Consider the following 23,196-nt stretch of genomic DNA (forward strand, 5'->3'; position numbering starts at 1 on the left):
TTGAAGACTCCACCTGGAAAGGCAAAACTTTTCTGAAAACTGAGTTGCATTTGGTTTCTTGGACACACAGTTCTGTGACGATTGTACGAGAATTGTTTTAATCAGACCCCATGGACAGGGCTGAGACCTTCTGTAATTAACAAACGATTACAGCTGGATTTAAGAGCCAAAGATGTCAATAGGAAAAGCAACACCACCTATGTTGTTTGGAAAGGGTAGGGAACTTTAATGTAACAAACACGCTTGCTATGCATTACACTTCCAAGGTTCCATGTACATCCAAACTCTCAAGTCATGCAAAAATATCAGGGAAAATAATTTAAAGTTCTGTACTCTTTATAAGGTCACTGTTAAAAAAAAATGTGCACATCTACATAAGCTAAAGGGTAATTGTCAAGGTACAGTTGCTTTTTCTGCCATTATAAGGAGGTTTGACCTAGGATGTAAAAAAAACCCACAACACATCAAGTTTGAGACATTAACAGGATAAGTAGCAATAGAAATAGGCATATATTTCTATGGACCTTACAGTTTCCAGATGTATGCAACAGAGCTTACACAAAGTGAACTTTGTTTCTCATCTGAATTTGAACATTTTGCTCACAGCACAGTATAGAAAAGGCCCTACACTCTGCAAGGCAACATCAAGCCCTTAGTTGGTCTGTGTCCCATCGGCAGGGCTGTCAGAGCGACAGGAGACCCACTGCTTCACGTAGCTCCGTGGAAATTCACCCCCCTCCTGCTCCAGAGGGACAGACCCACAGTTGCTCTGACTGTTTTGCTCAAATTCACAGTCTACGGGACTCCCACAGTCTGAGTCCACAAAGCCACTGTCAATAGTGTCCAAGTCTACGCAGATCATTGGGTAACTGTCACCAGGCATTGCAATGTGAGGGAAGAAGTCATAGGAGCCTTCACTGTAGGAAACACTTTCACCATCAGGAGAAGGTAGAGAACCTGGGTTTTCCAAATCCCACTGATCAGGCTGCAAGCAAAGTGCTTCTAGGATGCTGCCTATCCCTCCTTCCAAAGCCCTTCCTACTTGCTGGTGGGCTGGGACACTTGTACTCCTCGGGTGGTCAGTGGACACAGAACCTGAAGCAAGTATTTTGTCCTGTGTGCTCAGGTCTGCCAGATGCAAGTCACCAAGTATCTTTGTGTCTTCATCATCAATGTTAACCTTGGGGTAACCAGTTTCTCCAGCACTATCCTCCTCGCTGGTACGCTCATGTCCCTTGTACACACGGTCACAGTTGCACTGACAGTCACAAGGTGTAAACTCACCAGCCACAGTCACAGTATCAATGGACAAATGCCCGTACGACTGGTCTGGCGTCCCAGCGCTGCCGTTCACACTGGACAGCAGGGACTGGCTGTCCTGGCCTGGGGCAGTCAGGCAGGACACACAGGGCTTGCAGGGCGGATCTTTCCTCAGCTCACGGAGCTCCTCCTGTGAGGTGCTGGTAGAAGGATGTGCGGTGTAAACTTCTAGGACTTCTGGAAGGACTATTCCCCAGTCAAAGAAATCAAGGGTCATTTTCATATGGGATGCACCAACCCACTTCTGCATAAAAGGACATACAGGGAGAGACAGAGGTTAATGTCATCAGGTCTGAGGTTCTGCAGAAATGACCAGAGTTCTTATGCTTTTAGAGGCAAAGTCAAACCCTAAAAACCATTGACTTCTTCAAAATAGCAGGGTATGAGATGCTGTTACTACCAAACATGCAGCTGCTGGAGAACTGAGTCAAGTAATTGAAGCCATTAGCTCTGAGAAGCTTGCATGGCTTTGCAGTTTTCTCTGTGGTGCAAAGAATGTCACTGCCTACCGCAGCATTCCTTTATGCATCAGCCAGAGGTCCTGACCCAAACCACCATGTCTTCCCACCTGCATCCTGGACACTGCTTCTCTCAGCAAAGACGGTCATCTTCTCCCCTTGTGCGCTGCCCCTGCCCCCAACACACACAGCCCTGCCTTGTCACCTCCCTGGGAACGGGTCAGGCTTCTCCCGATCTCCTGTACACAACCATGCCCAGACCAACCTGGTCTCTCTCAGTGACAAGAAGGAAGCAGGGGCAGGCAATGGATGGGACCTCAGAGAGCTGCAGCAACAACCTGTTGTGGACAACACTTACTCACAATTATGGAGTGCCACACATTGAATCTTGCCCTTCTGGATCACCATTAGTACTACGTTCTGCCCTGTGCCACGCATTATCCCTAGATCACAAGCCCCTTGCATTCAGTCACATCTGCAAGTAAAGGCACCTCTGGGTTTCTCTGATCTAAGAACAAAGTAAAAGTTTCTGTTCTTTTGGGAGAAGTCACTGAATCAGACAGGTCACAGCAAACTTTCGGCACGTGCCACTATTGAATCCTAAAGGATTCTGCAGTCCTGTGGCTGGGTGCATCACAAACTCCAGACCTGGTTCTGCCCCCTGTCTGACACCTGCCTAATGGCTGAGCTGTGTCAAGGCTCTTTAAGCGCACCACTTTCTACTGTGTTTGAAATAGGTAACAACGCTGAGCTTCATAAACACTGTGAAGGCTTCCAAGAGTGCTGCATGAGAGCTTGGTGTTGCTGCAGCTGTCAGACTGCCTTAATCGTATCAGCCTCTTGTCCCAAACTGCGCTCCATGTGACTAGACATGAGCATAATATTTGGGAAGAGAACATCTTGACACATCCTATTACCCTGCGACACAGAGCATGGAAAAATCTTCATGACAGCACCAAGTCTATTTTAATTTATTTTTAACCTAAGCTACAAAGAGCTTATTATTAAAGCTGTAATGGACAGAAAAGCACCTGAGCTGCAAAAAGCTATTTGAAGAAACAGCAGAAAAGCCCTTTCTTAGAACTGAACAGGCAGAATATTTCCTACTCGCTGTTGACGTTTCTTTGCAAATTCTCACCCAACATGAATCTAAGGCACCATGTACACACAAGAGTAAGCAATGTTCCTCTGCTTTCCCTTTTCTTTTTCTGTCTTAACTTTTCCTCTAACATTTGCACTACTTCCTACCCAACCCAGGACTGTTGCTTGCAGAGCATTACTATTGTAGGCTGCTGATCATTATTCACAGACATGACCTAACTACTTGCTTTGATGCAGGCAGAGTGCAGTTGAATGAGCCCTAACATCAATTGGTTTCTTGGTAGCCAAAAGCGACAAGTCTGTTCCCATGCTAGTGATGTCACCACATCCTCTTGTAACCCCTTGCCTGCGCATCTTGTGCTGTGGCCGTGTGGGCAACTGCTGCTTTAATCTGCAAATTTATTAAGAAGCAACTCAGCTTTGGCAACTGAGGCTCATTCCCTTCCCAGCAGCACCAAACAGAACAGCCTAACCAGAAACTAGTAAGAACGTAGTTCGCACAGCACGCCACGGCTTCAGCCTGCAAGGAGCAGAGCTCTCAGCACACAGGGAGCTTTCACTTCCACTGTGAGCACCAGGAATTCCCACGCTGGGTCCCACCTGGTCCTGGTTCCTTTCCCTGAGAGCAACCAGGGCCACCTGCCTCGCAGGAGGATGCCCGCAGCCCTCTGGTGCAGACAGAGGAAGCTGTAATAGGGCTGAAAGAGGAAGGCAGGAAGGAAGTGAGATGGTCACTGCAGGCTTCAGCTTGAGCGGCACCCATCCAAGAGTGCTTGCTAATCTAATTGCAGACATCAGCCATGCAGCAGTGGGAAAGGACATGAAGATCATTAGGGCCCAGCTGGTGTTCCTCTCCCAGAGGGTCTAAGAAAAGGCAGAAAACACAAAGCAGACACTGAAGTGTCTCTGATCAGTGCTACAGTAACACCAGGAACTTGTTCAGAAAGGGGTAGTGATGGCTGAACTCACATGCCACCACTTTAACAGTTTGATAATAACACAGTGAGTTATTTCGCAGCTTAATACAACCATTATTTATGGATGCTCGATGTCCTTTTACTTGTGCACCCTGAGAACTCCAGAAAACTGCAGCCTTTGGAAGCCTTTTTGTCACATGAACAACTGAGGCTGGTGTCAAATGGGACAAGAATTTGGGAGGGCTATGCAGAGTTGCTCAAAGACACTTCCTTCCTTTGTACTATCACACAGCTGTTCTTTGTCCACAAAGCTCTAGCCATCCTACCAGGATGATGTGCAGAGGTATTGCCTCTATGACTGACTCAGAGAGAGCTACAAGGCTTAATGTTGGGCTTGTGCCACTGTGGAGGCTGCAGCGGGAGATCTGGCTCTACAATGAAGTCTGCTCCATGGCCTTGATGGCAGCACTGCACTGGAGCTTTGGAAAAATCTCAGTTACTGTCCCAGTATATCTTTATCTGCTCCCTTCAGGTTCCCAGGCTTCACAGATCACTTTTGAGCTCAGCTCACCCACTGAGGCAGCACCTACAGGGAATAAGCAGCATAAGTGTGACATAAAGGCCTTCATGGCACAGAATAGACACTGCAGAGATCTGATCCTTAAATCTGGAGCTGTTTGGCATTCTCTTGAGATAGATTCCCCCTCCCTCTGCCCCAATGAGAATCCCTTGCCCAGGATAGCATGATGGGCTTTATCATATGCTCCACTTGTTTCTGTAGCCCATTTATACCTTGAAATCTCCATTATGCACCTGGTAAAGAGGTTTGAAAAAGGCAGCAGGGTCTGGGATGCAAACCATCTTCTTCCACAAGCTGGAAGAGAAAAGAGAAAGGCTTTGGAGTACAGCACACATTACAGGTGCAAAGCAAGGCGTCTCCAGATCCAGTTCAAGCAATGGAAATCACCTGCCCAGCCTCACTGGCCTCACAAGTTCGCAAGGGGCTGAGGATCCAAGCATGTCTTGTGCTGTCAGAGCCATCTAATGGCCTTTCTTGTGAGCCTCAGGACTTGTGTACACAATGCTGACACTAAGGAAAGAGGTTCCAATTTTTTTCCTTCCTGGAACAGCACCAAGTGCTGGAAATGCATTTTCCCCTAGCTAGGCTGGTTTGTGATCTGCACCAGTGGGCCAGAACTCTGCCCTAGGCACTGTGTTTGTGACCGAGGGCTGTGCCAGCCCTGTTGCTGCACCAGCCCAGCTCCCTCCTCTGTGGCGCTGTGTGCCACATCCCTCTGCAAGGGGACACGACCCTCCAAAGAGTAGAGAGGCTCCCAGCTAGCACTGAGGGGCCTGTGTCAGCTTTGGAAAGGGGCAAGACAGCCCTGGCTACAGCTCCCATCTGGCAATGGCAGAGCACAGACAAGGACCAGGAGAGCAGCCTGGGACACTGGGTCGCCCCTGCTTAGTCCCCATGTGCCATTGCCATGTCCCAACCAGCTGAACGGCAGCAGAGCCCCAGAGAAAAGCAAGGTGCTCTTGGAAGTGCACCCGCTGGAGACCATACTTTGCTGGCCCTCACAGCCCCATAGCTTTGTCCATGTGTGGATATAAAGGATGCAAAGATGGCTGCATGCAAATGCCCCATCTTTAGGAAAACATAATAGGAGCATTGAGTCCAGCTTCCCGAAGCATTCTTACCTCTTCTGTTTGGCCAGAAAGGTTGTGATTGAAGCAACGATTGCCACGACAACACCAAACAGCAGCAGCCATCCCATGCCTGCTGTCTGTGTCTCTGCTGGAGAAACAGACAGGGTCATTCAGACTCCTTGCACTTCTACAGTGAAGAGACACACTCAGTTTCTACCCCAGACTTTCTCTTAGGGACACTGAGGCTGTCACCTGGGGTCTAGCACTCCAGACATGAGGTCTGAGTGAGGATGCTCAGAGAAGACTGCATCAATTAAAGGAGCAACACATCAGCTGCCCCATGGCCTGGCTGCACCACTGACCATGAGCTAACATGCTTGGGGCAGAGCAGCTCCCTGCTACCAAGACTCCTCCTGGTTTAGGGACACCTCCACAGGTGATCCATGAAGCAAAAAGAGAGGGCAGCTGGCCAGAGACATGACGAAAAGGTGTTGACTGGATGAGTGCTTGTTGGCTGCTCTCCAGCGGTGATGGAGAGGAGCACCTTTGAGACCCAGGACTCAGATAACCCTTAGCAAATGGAGCCTGCTGCCACAGCACCTTGCAATACCTCGGTTCGAGCCGCAGATCAGTGAGAGCAGGGAAGCTCAGCACATGCTGCCAACATTGACCACAGTCATCCTGCCCTGCTCTATTTGAACAAAGGTTCCCCATTTTTGTAGCCTGTGTTCCACCATGACAAGCACCAGTGTACTTCTGAGCATGAGGTACTGTGCACACCCTGTGGAGCAGAAGTGGTGGCTACCAAATGAAACAGCCATGCCCAGCATGGCCAGACATCAGAGTCTGGACACAGAACTTAGGCCTGAGTGCAGGATCCCCTCTCCTCTCAGCCAAGGGGCTGCTAAGCCTCAGTTGTGGAGACATCTCTGCTCACCTCCCCCATTTCTGAAAGCTGCAAGCAGGGCCCTGGACATTTGGAAAGGAAGCTGGAGGCAGCACTCGTGCTGCAGCACCCAAAGCTACCGCCAGTCCCACCAACCCCTCCTCCCACAGCCATGCTGTCAGGTGGGCTTTTCAGCACAGTGATAAGGTCAGTACAGACAGCACATACCAGCCCAGGCCTGGGGTGCAAGTAATCAGTAAGCGAGCCAAACATGCCTGTCTTCACTAGGCTATTTAGAACTTGTTCTAATTAACTAGGTTTGATTAGTGTTCTGGAAGCATTCTAACATTGGACCAACTGGAAGGGCAAGGAGAGCTGGTAGTACATACCACGAGGGCTGGTTTTCAGCATTAGTGGAGGACTCCATTCACTCCAAAATCCACGGTAGCCTGTGTCTTCTCGGGGTCTGGCCCTCACTTGGAACTCATACTCAGTGTTCGGCTGGAGTTCCCATAGCAGGATCACCAGCATCCGTTTATCTTCATGGACAGCTTTTGTCTTTTGAGTCTGTGAATGATGAAACACCAAACACTTGGGACTGGAGTGACTGCTCCCACCTCCCCCTGACTGCTGCACAGCGAGGAGCCCAGCAAAGCAACCTCCTCTGCTTTCATGTTGTTTTGCAAGGCCATGCTCTGGCTGCTCAGTAGCTGCAGGGGGGATCCTCCCATGCAGAAGCATATGAACTACCAGCCTTCCCCACAGGATCTGGTACTTCTCAAACAGCTTCTGCTTCTTGATTCTTTTTTTGGTTTTGCCAGCTTCCAGTCCAGGCAAGCAAACGCACCTTTTCTAAACCATGAAAAACCGTCTTCCACACCAGCACTTCTGTCTTGGTTGTGCTGGCACAACCCACTTGATGGTAAACCGACGTTTCACTTACCTCCCAGGTGTCGGTCCTTCTCTTATATCGCAGCTCATACTCCAGCTCCTCATTCAAAAAGTAGAAAGGCGAGTTCTGGTAGATGGTTTCCCAAGAAATATTGTACCCGTCTGAGAAGACAGCGGTCAGATTGAATGGAGGCTGTGGTTTGACTGGAAGACAGGATGGTGTTACCCTTCACAACACGACTGCATACCAGAGGTGGCCCAGCATGGTGTCAGCAATGCAGAGCGAGTAGAGAGCAAAACTGCCGTGGCATGGCTGCCCCGCACCCCCAGGACAACACCCACAGCATTCCTGCCTTCAGGCTGGTCAGTCCTGAGCCAGGAACCTCACAGCTCAGCAGCACTGTGAAGACAGGCCCACATTGCCCTGAACATGCCTGTCTCTGAATCTCCTCATCACTAAGGAGCAGGAGAAGACAGCACAAGGGCATAATACATCTTGAAAGATGTAAAGAGTAGAGCACCTTTTTCTTCTCATGACACAGGAGGACTTCATGGGGTCATGATCACTTGCACCATTAGGGAAATACCCCTCAATGTGAAAGAGATATTAGGAAAAGCTCAGGCTAGCAGACACTGCATGAACCCATTACAAATCCCTGTCATAAGTGTCTAAAAGGAAAGCATTTGTATGCCCTGCAGGCTGTTTTCATCTGTTGGAAAGCAGTAATGCACAAACTCCAGCACCAGTCTGCAGGGTCTGTCACTGAGCTGCGATGCCTCTGGATGGGGACATCTAGAGACACGCAAAGCACCACTATCCAATCTAAGGTCTGTCAGTGGGGGCAACAGGTTTTCCTGAAATGTCATGGCATTTGTCAAAAAGACAACATGTCTTATGTAAAGTTTAATTTCAGAAGAATCCAAGTAGAAAAATCCTTTTTCATATACCCACATGGTACCTGTCTGCCAGGCTAACCGCCCCTTTTCTACAGAGTTTGCTGCACAACTTGGAACACACCAGCATTCCACCAAGCCAGCTATGCGATCACACTCAGTCTTCCGGTCATGCAGAAGAGACTGTTAGGAATTGCCCCAGAAAGGGCAAGTGTCATCTCCATTGTGTCTGGGACACCCTGTACCACTCACGATAATGTCGTGTTGGTTCAGGTGTCCACCGCAAGAGCCTGCTGGGACTCCTGGGAAGACATTGGTGGCATTTGCAAATAAAGCAATTCCTGCACTTTAGATTCTAGCCAAGAACAAACACTTGCTCAGTCTAGGTACAAGACTGGTCTAAGGTGGAAATTTATCACCTACTGCTTCATGGGGATAAGGAACTTCCCCATGAAAAGGCTGGGGCCAAGCCAGCCCTAAAGCTCGGCCTCAAGCATGTTTCTGTAGTTTCCAAGAGCAAGAATAAGAGCACAGCACCCTGTTTAGATGAGTGCACTCCAAACAGTCCCCCACCACTGGCTGCCACGCTCACTCCTTGCCCAGACTATCCTAGCAGATACACATAAGCTCAGACAATATTTATCAAATCCACCATTTTTGTACTTACTGTTCTCTGCCATATAAAAGCCTTTGGAAATCATGTGCTGCCTATTAGCCGTCTCTGTAACATCCACCTGGACTTTGAAATCTGCCAGGAGTTCAGTCATGTCCACAGTGCACATGTATTGTGTGTGGCTGGTGTTCCTGGACAACTGCAGAAGACTGCAAGCAGCCACAGTATCTTCTGGATCTTCTTCAGGAACCCTAAAACCATCAAAACAAACAAACAAGTCCATGTCTACCACTTGCTGTAGCTGGACTAATTTGTCACTGAACCACCAGGCACAGAAATTAATAAGAGAAAAGAAAAGGAGGCATGTTCAAATGAAAATTTGTATTTGAAATTTGACAGTTTTTTCCCCCCGTTTTATTTGCCTAGCTTAGCATCTTTGAGAGAAGTGGAAAAGTGATGCTGAAGTGTTTGTGGAGCGGAAATGTGCTCACAGGACTGCACCCACTTCCCTGCTGGGGCAGAACAGCAGCCACCCGGGGCCTGAATGTCATGAGCCCTGCAAGCACTCACAAGTGACAGTCACTGTTAACAGCAGCAGGCACGGTATTCCCAGGGCAGGAGAAAAGACAAGACTGAGAAAGCCAGAGTCAGCATAGCAATCAGCAGCAAGCAGCCAGTCAGGGGACACAGAACCAGGGATCCTCTGCCAGGGCAGAAGCCAGTTGATAAGTGGAGTGTGCAGGACCAAGTGAAAACCAGCACAGGAGCAATAACAGGAATTCCACCCAAGGAAGAGGACAGAAGGACACCACTGTGCTATGGCCATGTTAGAAGTTCCAGCTGACTGCACTTTGCTCATCCTGCTGAGACGCACCATGTTGCAGTGAGGTTGTACGAACTGGCACCCAAGTCATTTCTCAGGATACAGGACAGGGTCTGTACATAGTCCACAAAGCAGGTGAGGTTTTCACGCTGCGTAGCTGTAGGTTTGGAAGGAGAAAACAGAATATCAATGTCCTTGATGAAGCAGGCAGAACTTTTTATCAACATACACAGTCTCAGGGCTGGATCTGAAGGGAACAGCCCACTCTGTGCCAGCCTCCCCAGGAGCCTCCAGTCTTGGAGCACAAGACGTGTTCCACCTCTGCAGGGAGGCAAGCCATTGCCAGAAAGATAAGCGTCAAACAAAAATCTATTAAAATGCTGTGGCAGCAAATGGCATACCAAAATACCAGGAAATGCCCAAATTGTGACTGAATTTTCAAACTTATCTTTGTCCCCTCTTATACAGTCACTATAGCAGTGACATATTATTTCTGCAAGAGTCTCAGCTTACATAGCACATAAAAGAGGCATGATTACCCAATCAGAAACAGCAGCATATTCAAACATTTTAATTATATCACTTCCTAAATTGAGTACTGTTCTTTGCTGGTCTAACTTTTGTTTTATGACATCTACATAGCGCTTAGCACATTTTAAAAAAAGTGTTATTTTAGTAATTCTTTCTTTACCATTCTCTCCACTTACTATTTTCTACAGCTTGATATCTGCAGCATCAATACTTTTGCCACACTGGCCCCTCACTGGCACAAACAATGTGCAAACACTGACTATTCATCTGTTACATGTACAGAATCACCTCTTTTTGATGGGAGTAAAATTGTCATCATCTAGGGGAAGATCTCAAGGTTGTTATATCCATCCTTAAATCAAGCATTGATCCTCCCCATCCACCAGAACAGCCCCTGGCCTAATGGGAACACGTTACTTCACATCCATCAGGCACCAAACCCCCCAATGCGAGTTCACCTCCCTTGGTCGTTCTGGTTAGAGAAGCTGCACTCCCTGCTTCCCCTCTGCCCTTTGAACATGCTTTGTGTCCTGAAGAGCTGTTTGCACAAGATGAAAGGAGACCTGCGTGATATGCTCCACAACCACAGTGCCTGGTTTTACAGTTGGAGAGAATGCCGTGAGCAGAGAACGATCAACGCAGGCCATGTGTGCACTGATGGACCAGAAACATCTGTTCCCCCCGTGGATCAAACGACAGCCCTCACAAACTTGTCTCTACATTTACAGTCACAATGCACAGCATGCATGTCCAGTGGAGGGTGCAGCCTAATTTTAAGCCAGAGTAAGCTCAAAGGAAGATAAAGTCCAACTTCTCCCACTGACTTCACTCATCACAAGCGTTTCTTCCCAGTCACACTCCTCTCCCCACAGGAGCTCTGGGTGGCACTCAGATTTGTGTACAAGACCCCCCCAAAGCATCAGGATGGCAACAGAAGAAATTTGCTTGTGGCAGACTGGTCCCAAGGGTGTACACATGCTCTATTAAACTGTTAGTGATTCAAATTATGTGGTTGTCACTTCGTTTCATTTTGACTTTTTCATTTCACGCTGACTTCGAAATTTTGGTCTAGAATTTCCATTAAGTTTTAACTTTTCATTTTGAGCCCTCAACAGGCTCTTCTGAGGGCCGTGGTACAAGCGCTGTTTGTTCCAGGGTCCTGGACAACATAATCTCCCTTGTAGGACTTTACTGTCCTACAAAAATGGGGTTATAAACCTCTTGCTTTCCTTAAAGAGGGCGGCAAGTATGAATAAGATAATAAGCATGGTTAATTAGCATTTTTCTATGCTATTATGTTAATCAGTCAAATGGACTACTATTCCTAGGTAGCAACAAAATTAAGAAGAGGACAGCTTTTTACTGAGAAGGGAATAATTCATAAACCCAGTTATATCTAGGATTAATTGTCCATCCTTGGCAGCTTCAGAAACAAAAATCAAATACTTTTAACAGCAAGATCTAGTTGGGTCCAAACTGAATTTAGTACAGAGTAATTCCCTGGCTTGTGTTACACAAGATTCAGACCAGACATCTCAATGGTTCTGTATGGCAGGAAGCTATAACTATGAATTAATCTTTTCTGCTAATTGAGGTTTGGAGCTGGTCCAATGCTCTGCCTAGAAGGAGCAGGCAAGATGCTAAACTTGCAGCTCTGTTCCCTGCAGGCACTGTTGTCGCTGCCTTTTTCTGTCCAGCTGACCTGTTCAGAAAGTCAGCTCTGAGTCAGCTGGAGCTCAGACAGTGGGTTTGAACCAGCAAGAAAGGGGGGTGACTGCACAGGGCAGTCCTGAGCCAAGCAGCTCAGACCGGGAGGGGTTTATTCCTCTGTCCCAGCCGGCCTGCCAACAGTGGCCATAAGCCCTGGGGTTATCCTGGGGTCTTGGCCACCAGAACCTGTCCTATTGCAAAGGTTTTTTTCTGGGGGGGAAATCCTATCCTGATGTCAACAGGAAACATTTCAATGCGGGGCAGGCACTACCTCTGCCCTCTCCCACCGGCACTGCTCCTGGCGGGGTGTGCAGTCCAGCTGAGCTCTGCCCAGCCAGGCACGTTCTCCTTCTGTCTGTGCTCCGCTGCCTGCAGAGCCTCTTCCATAGCTTGTTATCCCATGGAATGCCCTCCCTGGAGCCATATATTCACCTGTTGTTCCACGACAACCCTGTGCCATGTGCATCTCAGCAGAGCCCGTGTCAATAGCCGCCAAGATAAATCCTATGGGTACACAGCCCGGAAGGGATATCTCGGAACTTACTGTACTGTAATAAAAGGAAGAAGGAAATACTCTGGAGCCACAGTTTGTTCCTCATGTTGGTTCTGACTGGATGTCCTGGGAAAACAAACAAATGAAAAAACCTCATCAACCAATTAAAAGTTCAGCTCAGCCATTTACTCATATGTTGAAAATTGAGGTGGAATTAATCTTGCTTTCATTTAAATGTCTGAAATTAAAGTTCCTAATTTAAACAAGTCACCTCAGCTCTCCTGGATGTGTCTGCTCCATGGGCTAAGGGGGGATGACCCACAGCCCTGCCCACAAGCCAGGGCAGTGGAACCTCTGCTCTTGTCAGCACCATGTGCACAGCAAGCAGCGGAGCGACTGCAGCCTCAGCCCATCCATGCAACAGGAAGGCACTTGGGTTACGTGCTAATCCTTTTTTTCTTCACTGGTTTCCTGCAACTAGAAACAGCTTGCAACTAGAAGTAACAGTGATGTGGCATAAACATCTGTAGAGTGAATTAGTCAGATAGAATCTGAATGTAACTGTGGGTCTGTATGAGCAAGATTTGTACAAACTCGTTGATTTGGCCTACCCATAGTTAAATATGCATGGGATATCTAGTTAAGGGACTCCAGGAAGGCAGACTAGACATAAAAATATTACAGCTTCCCATGTGGCACAGAAGAGAATGATGTGCAGCACCTAGTTCAGGGTACTGAAGTAAGGCACTTACTTCACCAAACTGATGCAGGCTGGTGAAGAGAACAGGAAAGTCTTCAGAGAAGAGGATAACAAGATGCTTACAATTATATGAGGAAATAGCATCACATACAAATGACTGCTCAGCCCACAGCCTCTGGCCTAAGACCAGGCCCTCAAGCTGCATATCAAATTAAGGCTGTGTTGTCACAGTATTTAACATTTACAGAAACACACAGATGTGCATTGAAAGACTTAAAATAAAGTCCCTGCAGAGCACCGGCTATTGATACCTGATATGGATTTCAGCACTGTTTTCTCAAGCTATTCTGAAATGCGTTAGGCTCCCTGGGGACAAGACTTTGGGGAAGCTAACGGTATTATTTTTGGGACATACTTGTGTTTGCAGCAAGTTTCAAGGATGCACAGACAGCAGGGAGAGCCCACATGCCATTGAACAGAGCAGCACTGTCAGAGACCGGGCACACAGGTGCAGGACCCAGGTCCTCAGGTGCCCGTGCCTCCCCCACCACCATCAGCAAACACACAGTCACTCAGCAGAGAGAACGCCAGTGAGGCTTCTCCCACTTGAGGAACATTTGTGGTGTTCAAAAATTTCCCAGGTTTACTCAAATAACGAAAGCAAAATAAATTTAGCAGCCACCGAAAAGCCCCTGCAGCCCCATGTGAGCTCAGAGACTTGCTCTCAAGGCATCACAGTGTCCAGATGAGATCAGCAACCTCGCTCGGGAGGTGCCACAAACACCTCACAGCTGCAGCACCCCGGCCCCGCGGCAGGAGCAGCTGAGCTGCAGGCGCAGCACACGCTGCAGGCGCAGCCAGGAGCCCAGCAGCCACACTAGTCTCCCTCACCTGCTGCAAGTGGCAGGACAAAAACTGTCTTTCCCCACACTCCAGCCCATCTTTCCACTTCATGCATTTCCTTGATAAAACATCTTTCCTTGACCCCTCTGATCCCACTTCTTCAATTTTTCTCTGTATGATAACTACTGTCGTTACCACTACTTCTGGCAGTGCAGTCTCCTATTGCTAAGACCCAGCCTAATGCCTGACCTGTGGTTGCTTTAAAGTGCCTCCCCTATTTTCCTTCCTCTGCTCAGGGACTGGTATCATCAATCCAACAGGACAGGAAGCACCGAACAGGAAAAAGTTGAAGCAACACGCCAAAGTCTTATGGAGATGTCTTAAGGAGATGTCTGAGGCTACCATTACACACTAGAAAGAGGTTAACATACAACATTGTGATATAGAAGGAAGCTTCCTCCTCACCAAGAGCACAGTAGCCAAAATGAGCCAAAAAAGCAGTAGGATCTGTTAACACAGGTGAAGCAAGGAAACAATGCCTCCTCACTTGGAACTCTACTGTCCAACCTCTTCCCCTTGACAGGGTCCACAGATTAGTCCAACATTTATCTCCCTCACTTCTTTCTTACACAGTTCTCATACCTTAGTGGGGTGGGAAGGACTGAGGCCTCTGAGAGCACCACAGAAAGTGTCAGCGCTCCGCGTGTCTGGCCTCCTGGCTGCGCTCCAGGTTGTTGTGAGATGTGGATGTGTGTGCAGAAGAGCTGGGGAAGACGCAGCTCTGCAGCAGCGTCTTTGCGATCTCTGATGGCTGAAGAGCTCATGGCTTCAGAGATGCGCAGCACCCCCTGCTCTGAAGCTTCCTCCAGCCAGGCCCCCTGCAAGCCCCAATCCTGGTCTAAGACTAAGACCCCCCACTTTTTCTACATCCCTCCACTTGTTACATCCTTCCCATCTGCTCCCATGCGTCAGCACCCTGCACATGTGTTTATTCACTTGGTGGGAAGAATGGCAGTAGGCAATGAGCACAGGCAGGAATTTATTCCCTGTCTGGTGTTAGGAAAGTCCATTCTACAACTGAATTTCAATTTCTCTGTTGGTAAAATGCATCTCTGAAACACAGTTACTTCATTCTTATAAGATGTCATCGTACAGCTGCTAAACACCATTGCTAAAATCCTGTAGTATCCTAGGGGACAGTGTGTGAAAGCACAGTGATAAAGTTGATTAACCATTCATATAGATGTGCACATGTAAATTATGCTACAAGATTTTAATATACTAGAGAATAAGAAATAGGAACAATACAGACATAGACATTTACAAATACTATTTTTGTTAAGGATCTGGAAATATGGCGCTATAAGCTGCAAAAGATGAATGCAGTCTAAGGTCAGAATCTGAAAGTGTCTCCAGGAAATGTACACACGAAACTTCCACAAAAATAAAAGCCCAATTAAGAACTCAGTTTAAATATATTTTTTTAATCTGACATTTCCAAGCATGAAAAAATAAATAACCACACTCAAGAAAAAAAAATAAAAAGAAGTGGAAGCCTCTTAGTCCACCAGTTATATGCAAAACCCAGCTTTTTTCTTGAAAAAAAATCATTATCAATGTACACTGCCATCTAATACCAATGCTAAGGCAACAGGGAGACAGAAGGATTCTCCAGCTGTCCAGTAGAGGTCAACAGCGATGACAGCAGTGGCACAAGGGCCACATCAGCTATCAGAGAGACTTTCTGTGAAGTTACAGATAGCAAGCAGTAACAAACTAGGAGCAGGGAAAATTGGTGAAAACATGGATATTACCTTGCCCTGTCCTCTCAGCTGTCCATCCCAGCCCTCTGACAGTCCATGGCTGGCCTGGCTACACCATTCCTGCAGCCGCTGCGCGCACAGGAGCCCCGGAGCAGGTGGAGCCCATCGGCTCTGAGGCAGAGCACAGCCAGCTTGCACACCAGCAAGGGCGGCCGCGTGTTGGAATACAGTGATGAACGTCACCGTTGTATCAGTATTACTGTGCCGACAGAAGGATGTGGTGAGCAGAGGAGGCAACAAATTTGGGTCCAAACACCCACACAACATTAGTGGATTGCTCTGCTCTCTTACACGAGAAAAAGGTGGGAGAGCACATTAAAACTCACAAGCCTTAGATCTAAAGGTCATAGTGGGGCTGATGGCATTAGAGCCTTGCAGTGGGGAGACATCAGTGTCAAGGCATCAAATGGTTAACTTAACTATAGCATGTGTACTAGGTCAGAGACAGCCAAGTACCACTGCACTGTGGTTACACCCGTCCCCAGAGCAGCCACTGGGACCAGGGCACAGCACCCGCCCTAGAGCACAGGGACGCGGTCCAGCTTCTGCATGGGGGCTCACCCCACCCCATCTCACGCCTGCAGCTGAGATCTCACCCCATCTCACGCCTGCAGTCTGGGCTGGGGCTCCGCAGAGTGCAAGGCTGACACCGAGGGAGTGTAGCTCAGCTCACCTCCACAGACCTTAAAAAGGGCTGCTAGAAGCCCAGCGTGTGCTCCTTTTGTCCTTGGGCAAGAGGAGCAGCACTATGGAGGGGTCTGGGCACACAGCCTGGCATGGTGGTAGGAAGGTGAAGGAGCTGGAATAACCCAAGGAGATGGCAGCAGTGAAGAGGGCACAAAGCAGCTGGATCCAGGGCGAGTGGGTCCATGTGCAGCCCCAGAGCTGCTGAGCTGAAGAGCCCCTGGCCCTGCTGCACCCACCACCCAGCGAGAGGAGACGCAGAGACCTGGCACAGCCCAGCGCGCAGCGCCCGCCCCGACCTCGGGGCTCCTCGGGTAGCTACGTGGGAGAATACAGATTTGGGGGAGTCATGGCTGGCCAGCCTAAGTACAACACATCTCTACGGTGAAGAACAAAACAGATCCCTGACAACTCCTTTCTCCAGAAGAGAGGATTAGTTGCACTTGAAGTTATCAACTTCACAATGTGGGGAAAAAAAAAATAACACACAAACAGTACTACCTCTGTGTTTTCTTCCTGTCACAATGGAATTAAAACAATACCCTCAGCATTGTCAGAGACACAGACCTGGTATAACTCTAGGGTAAAAGGCACCACTACTGACTGGTGACATTTAGGAAGAAGATAATCATACATTACGATAAGTAATGAGTAAAAAATGGCAGTAGAACAGCTGAGACATGAGTAACACTGTTCTACTGGAAGGGAAAGCAATAGAAGAAACCACCTCAAAGCTCAGGAAACAGGGTAAAATATGAATGAGACAGGCAGAAAGCAGAGGTGTTAGTCAGCAGAGCAGCGGGTTGAAAAACAACACAGCCCGCAGCTGGTGGGCAGTGAGCTGGCACAGGATGCTGCGGGGAAGAGAAGGAGCGCGGTGCTGTCACTGGGAACGCCGGGTGCCACCCACAGACACCAGCACCCTGCCCTCCTGCCTCTGCAGCTGTCTCCTTGTAGCCACAAACACTGGGCTCAGCCTCCTGCTTTCCCCAACACACATCAAGTATGAACCCGTTCTCCATGAAGTCTGCAGTAGGAGGACATCACTTGGGCTCCTACCAGAGGAAAGGGCTTACCTTCACAGAGCTGTGACTCTGTACGTCCTGCTCACACAGAGGCTTTTATCTTCTCTTAGGAAATCACCAGACACATGCTGGTAAACAGAAACAGGAATGACTGTGCCTGTGAACTCACCCCGACCATCTGGAACAGAAACTTGCAGCTCTGCTCAGGCTCAAACCCACCACCCTCCTCTGCACACCATGCAAAACATGCCCAGAGCATCTCCCCAGATGCCTTGCTGTGCTGTACACGTTCAGCCCACAGGAGAGCGTGCTCTGCCCAAGGCAGCCCCCACAGCACCCTACCGAGAGCCCAGACCCCTCTGGTTAGCCCACAGGCACTGCTCTCCAGATGTCTATCAGAGCCCTGCCCCACAGCTGGGTTCCTGCAGCTTCACAAAGCCAGCACCAGCCTTTTCTTGTCTGTTCTGCTGATGTGGCTCATCCTCTCCACCCCCCCATCACAGTCATTCTCAGACTGGTCCCAGGTCACACCTTCAGTGTTTGTAACTCCAAAGAGCACTCACCCTGCATGAGGGAAGCAAGTCCACCACATGTCCCCACAGCACTCACCTGAGGCGGCAGTGCTGGCAGCACTCTCTGCTCCTTTCCTGCAGGTTGACAGACCCATCTAGAGCTTGTCCCCAGATCTCTGCCCGCACAGATGCAGCAAGACCAGAACCCTGCTGCTGGCATACAGCTATTTACAGCAAGAGCCTCACCTGAGCTTGGAGCTTTGTTTCACCACAGCTGTCAAATATCAGCATTCCCACCCACACTGCCTGGCCACAAGTTTCACAGCAGGTCTCCCACACCTGGGGCTGCGTACAGCAATGGAGTGTGCCTGTGTTTCAATGGGGTGAAAAGCACAGCAGCCACCTTCACCCTCTGCCAGTGGGAGCCCTTTCCAAGCAGGAGCTGCCTCCAGCTGCACGCAGCGCAGAACATCTGCAGAACATGCAGTGCTAACACGACTGGTGGTTCCTCATGTCACTGGCAGCAATGTGTCATGTCTTTAGGAAAAAAGGCATCACGGGGTGCAGGATGGACAAACAGGCAGTTATGAGGAACACCTTGTGATATCTCGGGGTATATTAATAATGTTGGAGACAAACAGGATTTTCACAGAAACAGATTGCACCAAAGTAACCAATGTTTCCAAAATTTCAAACTGTATTTCTACATAAAGCCAAAAGGCTTTGTGAGACTTTCTTGGGGCAGTCCTAGTCCTGTGAAGATGTGGCTTTGCTGTGATGCTGATACGAGTTCATTGTAAAGTGGCAGAAGGCAGCAGCTTGTTTTGTTTGAGGCTAAAGGCCACAACATGGGGTTATTTGCTCCACTAAAGCACAGGGACTGAAGCGATGAAACTGTGTCACATCAGTGTATCTGTATCCAAATCAGCACTGGTAAACACGTACAGAGCTCAGCAAGAAGAGCTCAGGGAAAGTTGTTCCTACAAGAAGTAGGGGCCAGGAGACGCCGTGCTCCGTAATGGCTCTGGTTGTGGAGCGAGGCTCTTGCTCAAGCAAGGAGGCTGCCGGGGTCCTGCTGCTGCTCTGTGACCAGCTCTGCAGAGCCCAGTGCCCACAGTCCTCACCCTGCCACTCCACATGTGCACAAGTCTAGAAGTGATGTACTAGGACCAGCAGGAAGCTAAACCACCGGTGGATAACATGCAAAATAGCAACAATATGGACAGCAGCTGAATGCGTTGGTCCTTCACCCTGCGGAGCACAGCTGGAGGATTTTAAGGCAAGTCATGAGAACAGGAAAGGTGGCCTGACCAGAAGTGGGAAGAATCCCCGATACCCATGTGTCTGTTGCAGGGGCCCAGTACAGCTCAGAATGAGGCCATGGAATGGGTAGCACAAGCTAAACTGTGGGTCCTACTGCCTTTCCTTGTGGAGGAAACAAGGCCCTTGATGGCTGTTGTGGAGGAGCATCCTGCGTGGTTGTGCAGTGCCGCAGCTCGGCAGGGGGAGCAGAGCACCGGCACAGAACCGCCCTGCGCAGCCCCCAAGCCCAGGGCCTGCAGACACGTGCCCTGGTCGGTGTCGGCAGCACCGCCCGAGCCTGGCAGAGCGGCTCCCCCGGCCTGCCAGCTGCTCACCGCGCTGGGCCACGGCGGCGGGACCACGCGTGGCCAGCGCAGCCCTGGCTCTCACAGCAGCTCTAGAGCACCAAGAACCGGGGGCTGGTTACAACCCTGAGCCAGGTGTGCAAGTTCTACCCCAGAAGGCAGTCCAGGGCCTTCTTACCCTGTTGCAATTCTTGTTGCTGTGTGGGTGGCTCACTGCAAGTGAAACTAGCAGTGGTTGTGCTGGGGAGAGGCAGCCAACCTCAAACTCTTCAGCTTATGGCAAATTCCCCCATGTCTAAGAGCTGGGGAAACAGCAGCAAGTAGGAAAGTCCCAGTGATATGTTAGTCATAAACACAGTAACCTTAAAGCAGAGGAAAAACACCACATTACTGCAAATGCCTGACTCTGATATGATGGAGCACAGCAGGACCATGGAAGCAGCTGCTCCATCAGTGACTCGGGACAGGAGCTCCTCAGGATGCTGGCCACACTCCATGGACCAGGCAGGTCTAGTGCAGCCATCCCTCTATCAAAACCAGGCTGTCGGTCACAGGCTGATACTCTCATCAACTCTTGCCATTACAATTGCCTCTCTGCATCCAGAATACAAAACTGCAGGTCTCCTGCATAGATGTTCACTGTTTTATAGAAGTATTCCGGCCAAGAGCAAAAAAAAGAAGAAAACAGCTGCTCCTCCCTCCTGTGCAGCTCAATGCGCCACAGCAGTCAGTTCATCTGGCACTGCAGCTACTTGTTCTTCTCTGTCATCTTGCAGTCTTGCTGCAGGGGCAGAAGGTGGCTGTGTGGAAATTTCATGCTGTAGAAAGACGCTGAGGAGCAGGACGGAAGCAGGACAGCACAAGGGACAAACACTACAAAGCACCTTTGGCCAAAGTACAGCAGCGATATAAACCTCCTCTCAACATCACTTTGGAGCAATCTGCTTTGAAACTGTTACGCAATAGTCCTGCAGCTGAAAACAGGACTGGACCATCGGTGTCCTTGCTCTGACGGTCAGCATGTTCACGCTGAGCTGTTGCTTGGCTTCTGACCTCACCACTGCAGTTTAGCCGGGGAGTCGAGGGCTGTGTGCTGTGGCTGCCACGTCTGATGAGAAGCTGGTGGCACGACGTGACTGCCGCGGTCACAGCGGCGCGGTGAAAAAACCTGAAATTCCGAGTAACGTGCAATCATGATACATCACCGTGGGGGGGCTGGGACAGACCTTGTACTCAGCAGGCTGCAGGGGGGGTAGTGATTTGTGTGTGTGTGCACGTGTGTGTGCATTGCATGGGCATAGCTCCCCTGAGAATTAGTCAAAAACACCTATTCTTTGTGAAAGCAACTGTATGCAAAGTGACACACTTTGGAAGTACCTCTGTCAGAGCTAGAATACAAACTGCACAAACCATGCTCCCTAAGGAGTTTTCTACAGAAAAAACATGGCTAGGAGAATTAAAACTGTCCTCTCAGTCTCTATTCACTACGGAGTTTTGTCACAAAATTCCACAGTCAGAGGTAAACATTAGCGAGCGGGGTTTTGGAAGTCAAAGCCCCTTCAATTGGTTCTCTCACCCTTTGTTCCTTTGGCCATGTCACCGCTAGAATGCAACACCTAAAAGAACTTGTTTTCTTAGATTAAGTTTGTAGCTCATGATGGATAAGTACTTGGACATCCTTGCACCCTACCTGAACAATGCAGGGTCCCAAAGCAAGACGCAGAAACAAGTTATTTAAAAAGCTGACCTAATCCCTCCTTCACCCTAAATTAACTTGTCCCTGTCTCCAAGAACTCGCTCCTGCTCCACACTAGTCTCACCCTCATCTTGTGGCTATTGTTAGTTTTCCACAGGCAATGTCTAACCTTGTGATGAAGAGGAATCTGCCAACACCTGTTCCACACTGGTGCGCATTTCCAAGGACCTAACAAGAAGAGGAAGAAAAAAGGCAAAAGCTGTGGCATTCTCGGCCAGGGAAAAGCCGTGTGCCAGAACCAGCTGCTCCCGAACTGGAAACACACCTGCTTTTCTCAGGAACCCATTTCACTCACAGCGAGCCAGGTTGCTGACACCTGGTAAGCAGCCAGGTGAGAAAGATGTGGAGATGGAGCGATTGCGAGCATGTAATAAGTGGCAATATAACTAGACTAAAACTGTACACAAACTCCACTTACACTGCATTCTTACAAAACAAACTGAAAACCACTGAAAATACGCTTACTATAAGTAATTCTCTGTCCTGGCAGGAGCCCTCCCCTGGTTAAAAGGACCTGTTGGTAGTCCCAGCCTGGTCAGAACTCCACGAGCTCCACGAACCTGTCACTGGAAACACACCTGTGCCTCACGGCTCGGCAATACCCGCTGGCAGGAGCAGAAGAGGATGGAACATGAACTGTAGCGAGGCAGGATGGGGTGAGCTGGCCAGCTGCCCCCAGCCGCAGGGTTTATGCCCAGTTCTGGGTTATGCAAAGGCAAAGGAACAGGGCTCCCCCTTCTCAGAGAGGTACAGTTCAGTTTCACCAGAGAAGGGGACGTATACGCACGTGCAGAAAGCCATTCACTGGAAATGAGCAGGCAGGAGGGCACAGCTATGAGGAAGAACAAAAGCCAGAGCTCTCCTGGCTGCTCCAGCCAAGGGCCAGCCTTCCCGAGGGTTTCACAAGGACAAGCAGCAGGAGGCACTGCTGCTGTCCCTGCGCCTCCTGAACAGCGGGTGTCACCGCAGGGAGCCCTGAGTAACCCATTCTGGCAGCTGCAGTAACCAGCTGTGTGATTCTGCTTAAACTTGACTTTGCTTGGGTTTCGGGAAGTGAGTCGGCTGACTCACGGGGCACACCACGGCCTCCGTGCATCCTCCTGCTCCACCCTGTCCGTGCAGGCCCGGTCGTGGGGCCTGGAAAGCGTCTCCATCCCTTGGTTTCACAGCCCTCTTACTCCACAGCCTCTGTACTGGTGGCAACTACAGCAGCCACTGTCCTTGTGCAACAAAAAAGTATTTCTGATAGAATTAAACCTCACGTGAGTGAAAATAACATTCAACCTGGTATTTTAAGTAAAAACAAATAACACGCTCATCAGCACCCTAGCTACAATCAGTAGGATCTTTCACTAACCAGCACCTTAGTGAAAGTGAGCTACAAACCGGTGCCTGTACAAATACTGTCACATCTAAATACAGACACCTCACCGCGAGTCTCCTTCCAGGGCTTACACGCCATTTTTTACCACTGCAAAACTGATCCAGAGATACCTCTACTACTTGGCCACCTTGAACTTTGCAGAGACATTTGCAGTACAAAAATGTTACTTACAAAACACGTTAAACAAGCTTCTGTGCTTAGCATTACGGTTTCCTTCCTTATGAACGGCAATGCAAATAGTGTTTTCTAAATAATGAGAATACACATGTATATTTTAATACACATAAAATTACTTAACGGTTCTTAGCTATTCTGTGCCACTGTCAGGATACTAGGGTGGAATTTACCACACCAAAATACATGATAATGCCGTAGAGAGTTTAGATTTGTGAGTAAAACGTTTGGAACAATTATCCAACAAGAAGTATTTGCTGCCTTAAAGCTACAGGCATAATTCCCATTCTGACTGGACCAAACCAAGAGGCCAAAAAAATGCTCCATCAGTTTAGGGAGTGCAACCACAAACTGGATAACCTTTCTGGGAGAAGTGTTTAGAAATGTCTGATTCCATTTAC

At 49.0% G+C, this 23,196-nt stretch overlaps 1 protein-coding gene across 10 annotated transcripts; it reads right to left on the bottom strand.

Moving 5' to 3' along the window:
- Positions 1 to 200: 200 nt before the first annotated feature.
- Positions 201 to 23,111, bottom strand: IL21R (interleukin 21 receptor). 10 transcript variants are annotated; one of them, XM_021291935.2, is made up of 10 exons: positions 17,972 to 23,111; positions 17,414 to 17,490; positions 12,339 to 12,413; positions 9,605 to 9,710; positions 8,785 to 8,981; positions 7,276 to 7,427; positions 6,722 to 6,899; positions 5,498 to 5,594; positions 4,589 to 4,670; positions 201 to 1,564 (listed from the first exon to the last, which is right to left on the bottom strand). In XM_021291935.2, exons 3-10 carry the CDS (start codon positions 12,391 to 12,393, stop codon positions 653 to 655), a joined length of 1,779 nt encoding a protein of 592 aa, XP_021147610.2. In that variant the 5' UTR covers positions 12,394 to 12,413; positions 17,414 to 17,490; positions 17,972 to 23,111; the 3' UTR covers positions 201 to 652. The 10 variants fall into 10 exon arrangements, with proteins under 10 accessions (XP_021147610.2, XP_021147607.2, XP_021147608.2 ...); XM_021291932.2 differs by lacking the exon at positions 17,414 to 17,490 and having other exon boundaries at positions 5,498 to 5,591; XM_021291933.2 differs by lacking the exon at positions 17,414 to 17,490 and having other exon boundaries at positions 4,610 to 4,670.
- Between the last annotated feature and the right edge of the window lie 85 nt (positions 23,112 to 23,196).

Source organism: Columba livia, chromosome 15, assembly GCF_036013475.1.
Source record: "Columba livia isolate bColLiv1 breed racing homer chromosome 15, bColLiv1.pat.W.v2, whole genome shotgun sequence".
Classification (NCBI taxonomy): Eukaryota; Metazoa; Chordata; class Aves; order Columbiformes; family Columbidae; genus Columba; species Columba livia.

What these genes read in the sequence shown, in the direction of transcription:
- IL21R (XM_021291931.2), bottom strand. Translation starts at nt 18,029, where the DNA reads ATGGGTCTGTCAACCTGCAGGAAAGGAGCAGAGAGTGCTGCCAGCACT. An exon ending in GCTGAAAACCAGCCCTCGTG is followed by an intron (nt 5,595 to 6,721) that starts GTATGTACTACC and finishes CTGTTTCTCCAG; the next exon opens with CAGAGACACAGACAGCAGGC. An exon ending in TTTCTGGCCAAACAGAAGAG is followed by an intron (nt 4,671 to 5,497) that starts GTAAGAATGCTT and finishes TTTCTCTTCCAG; the next exon opens with CTTGTGGAAGAAGATGGTTT.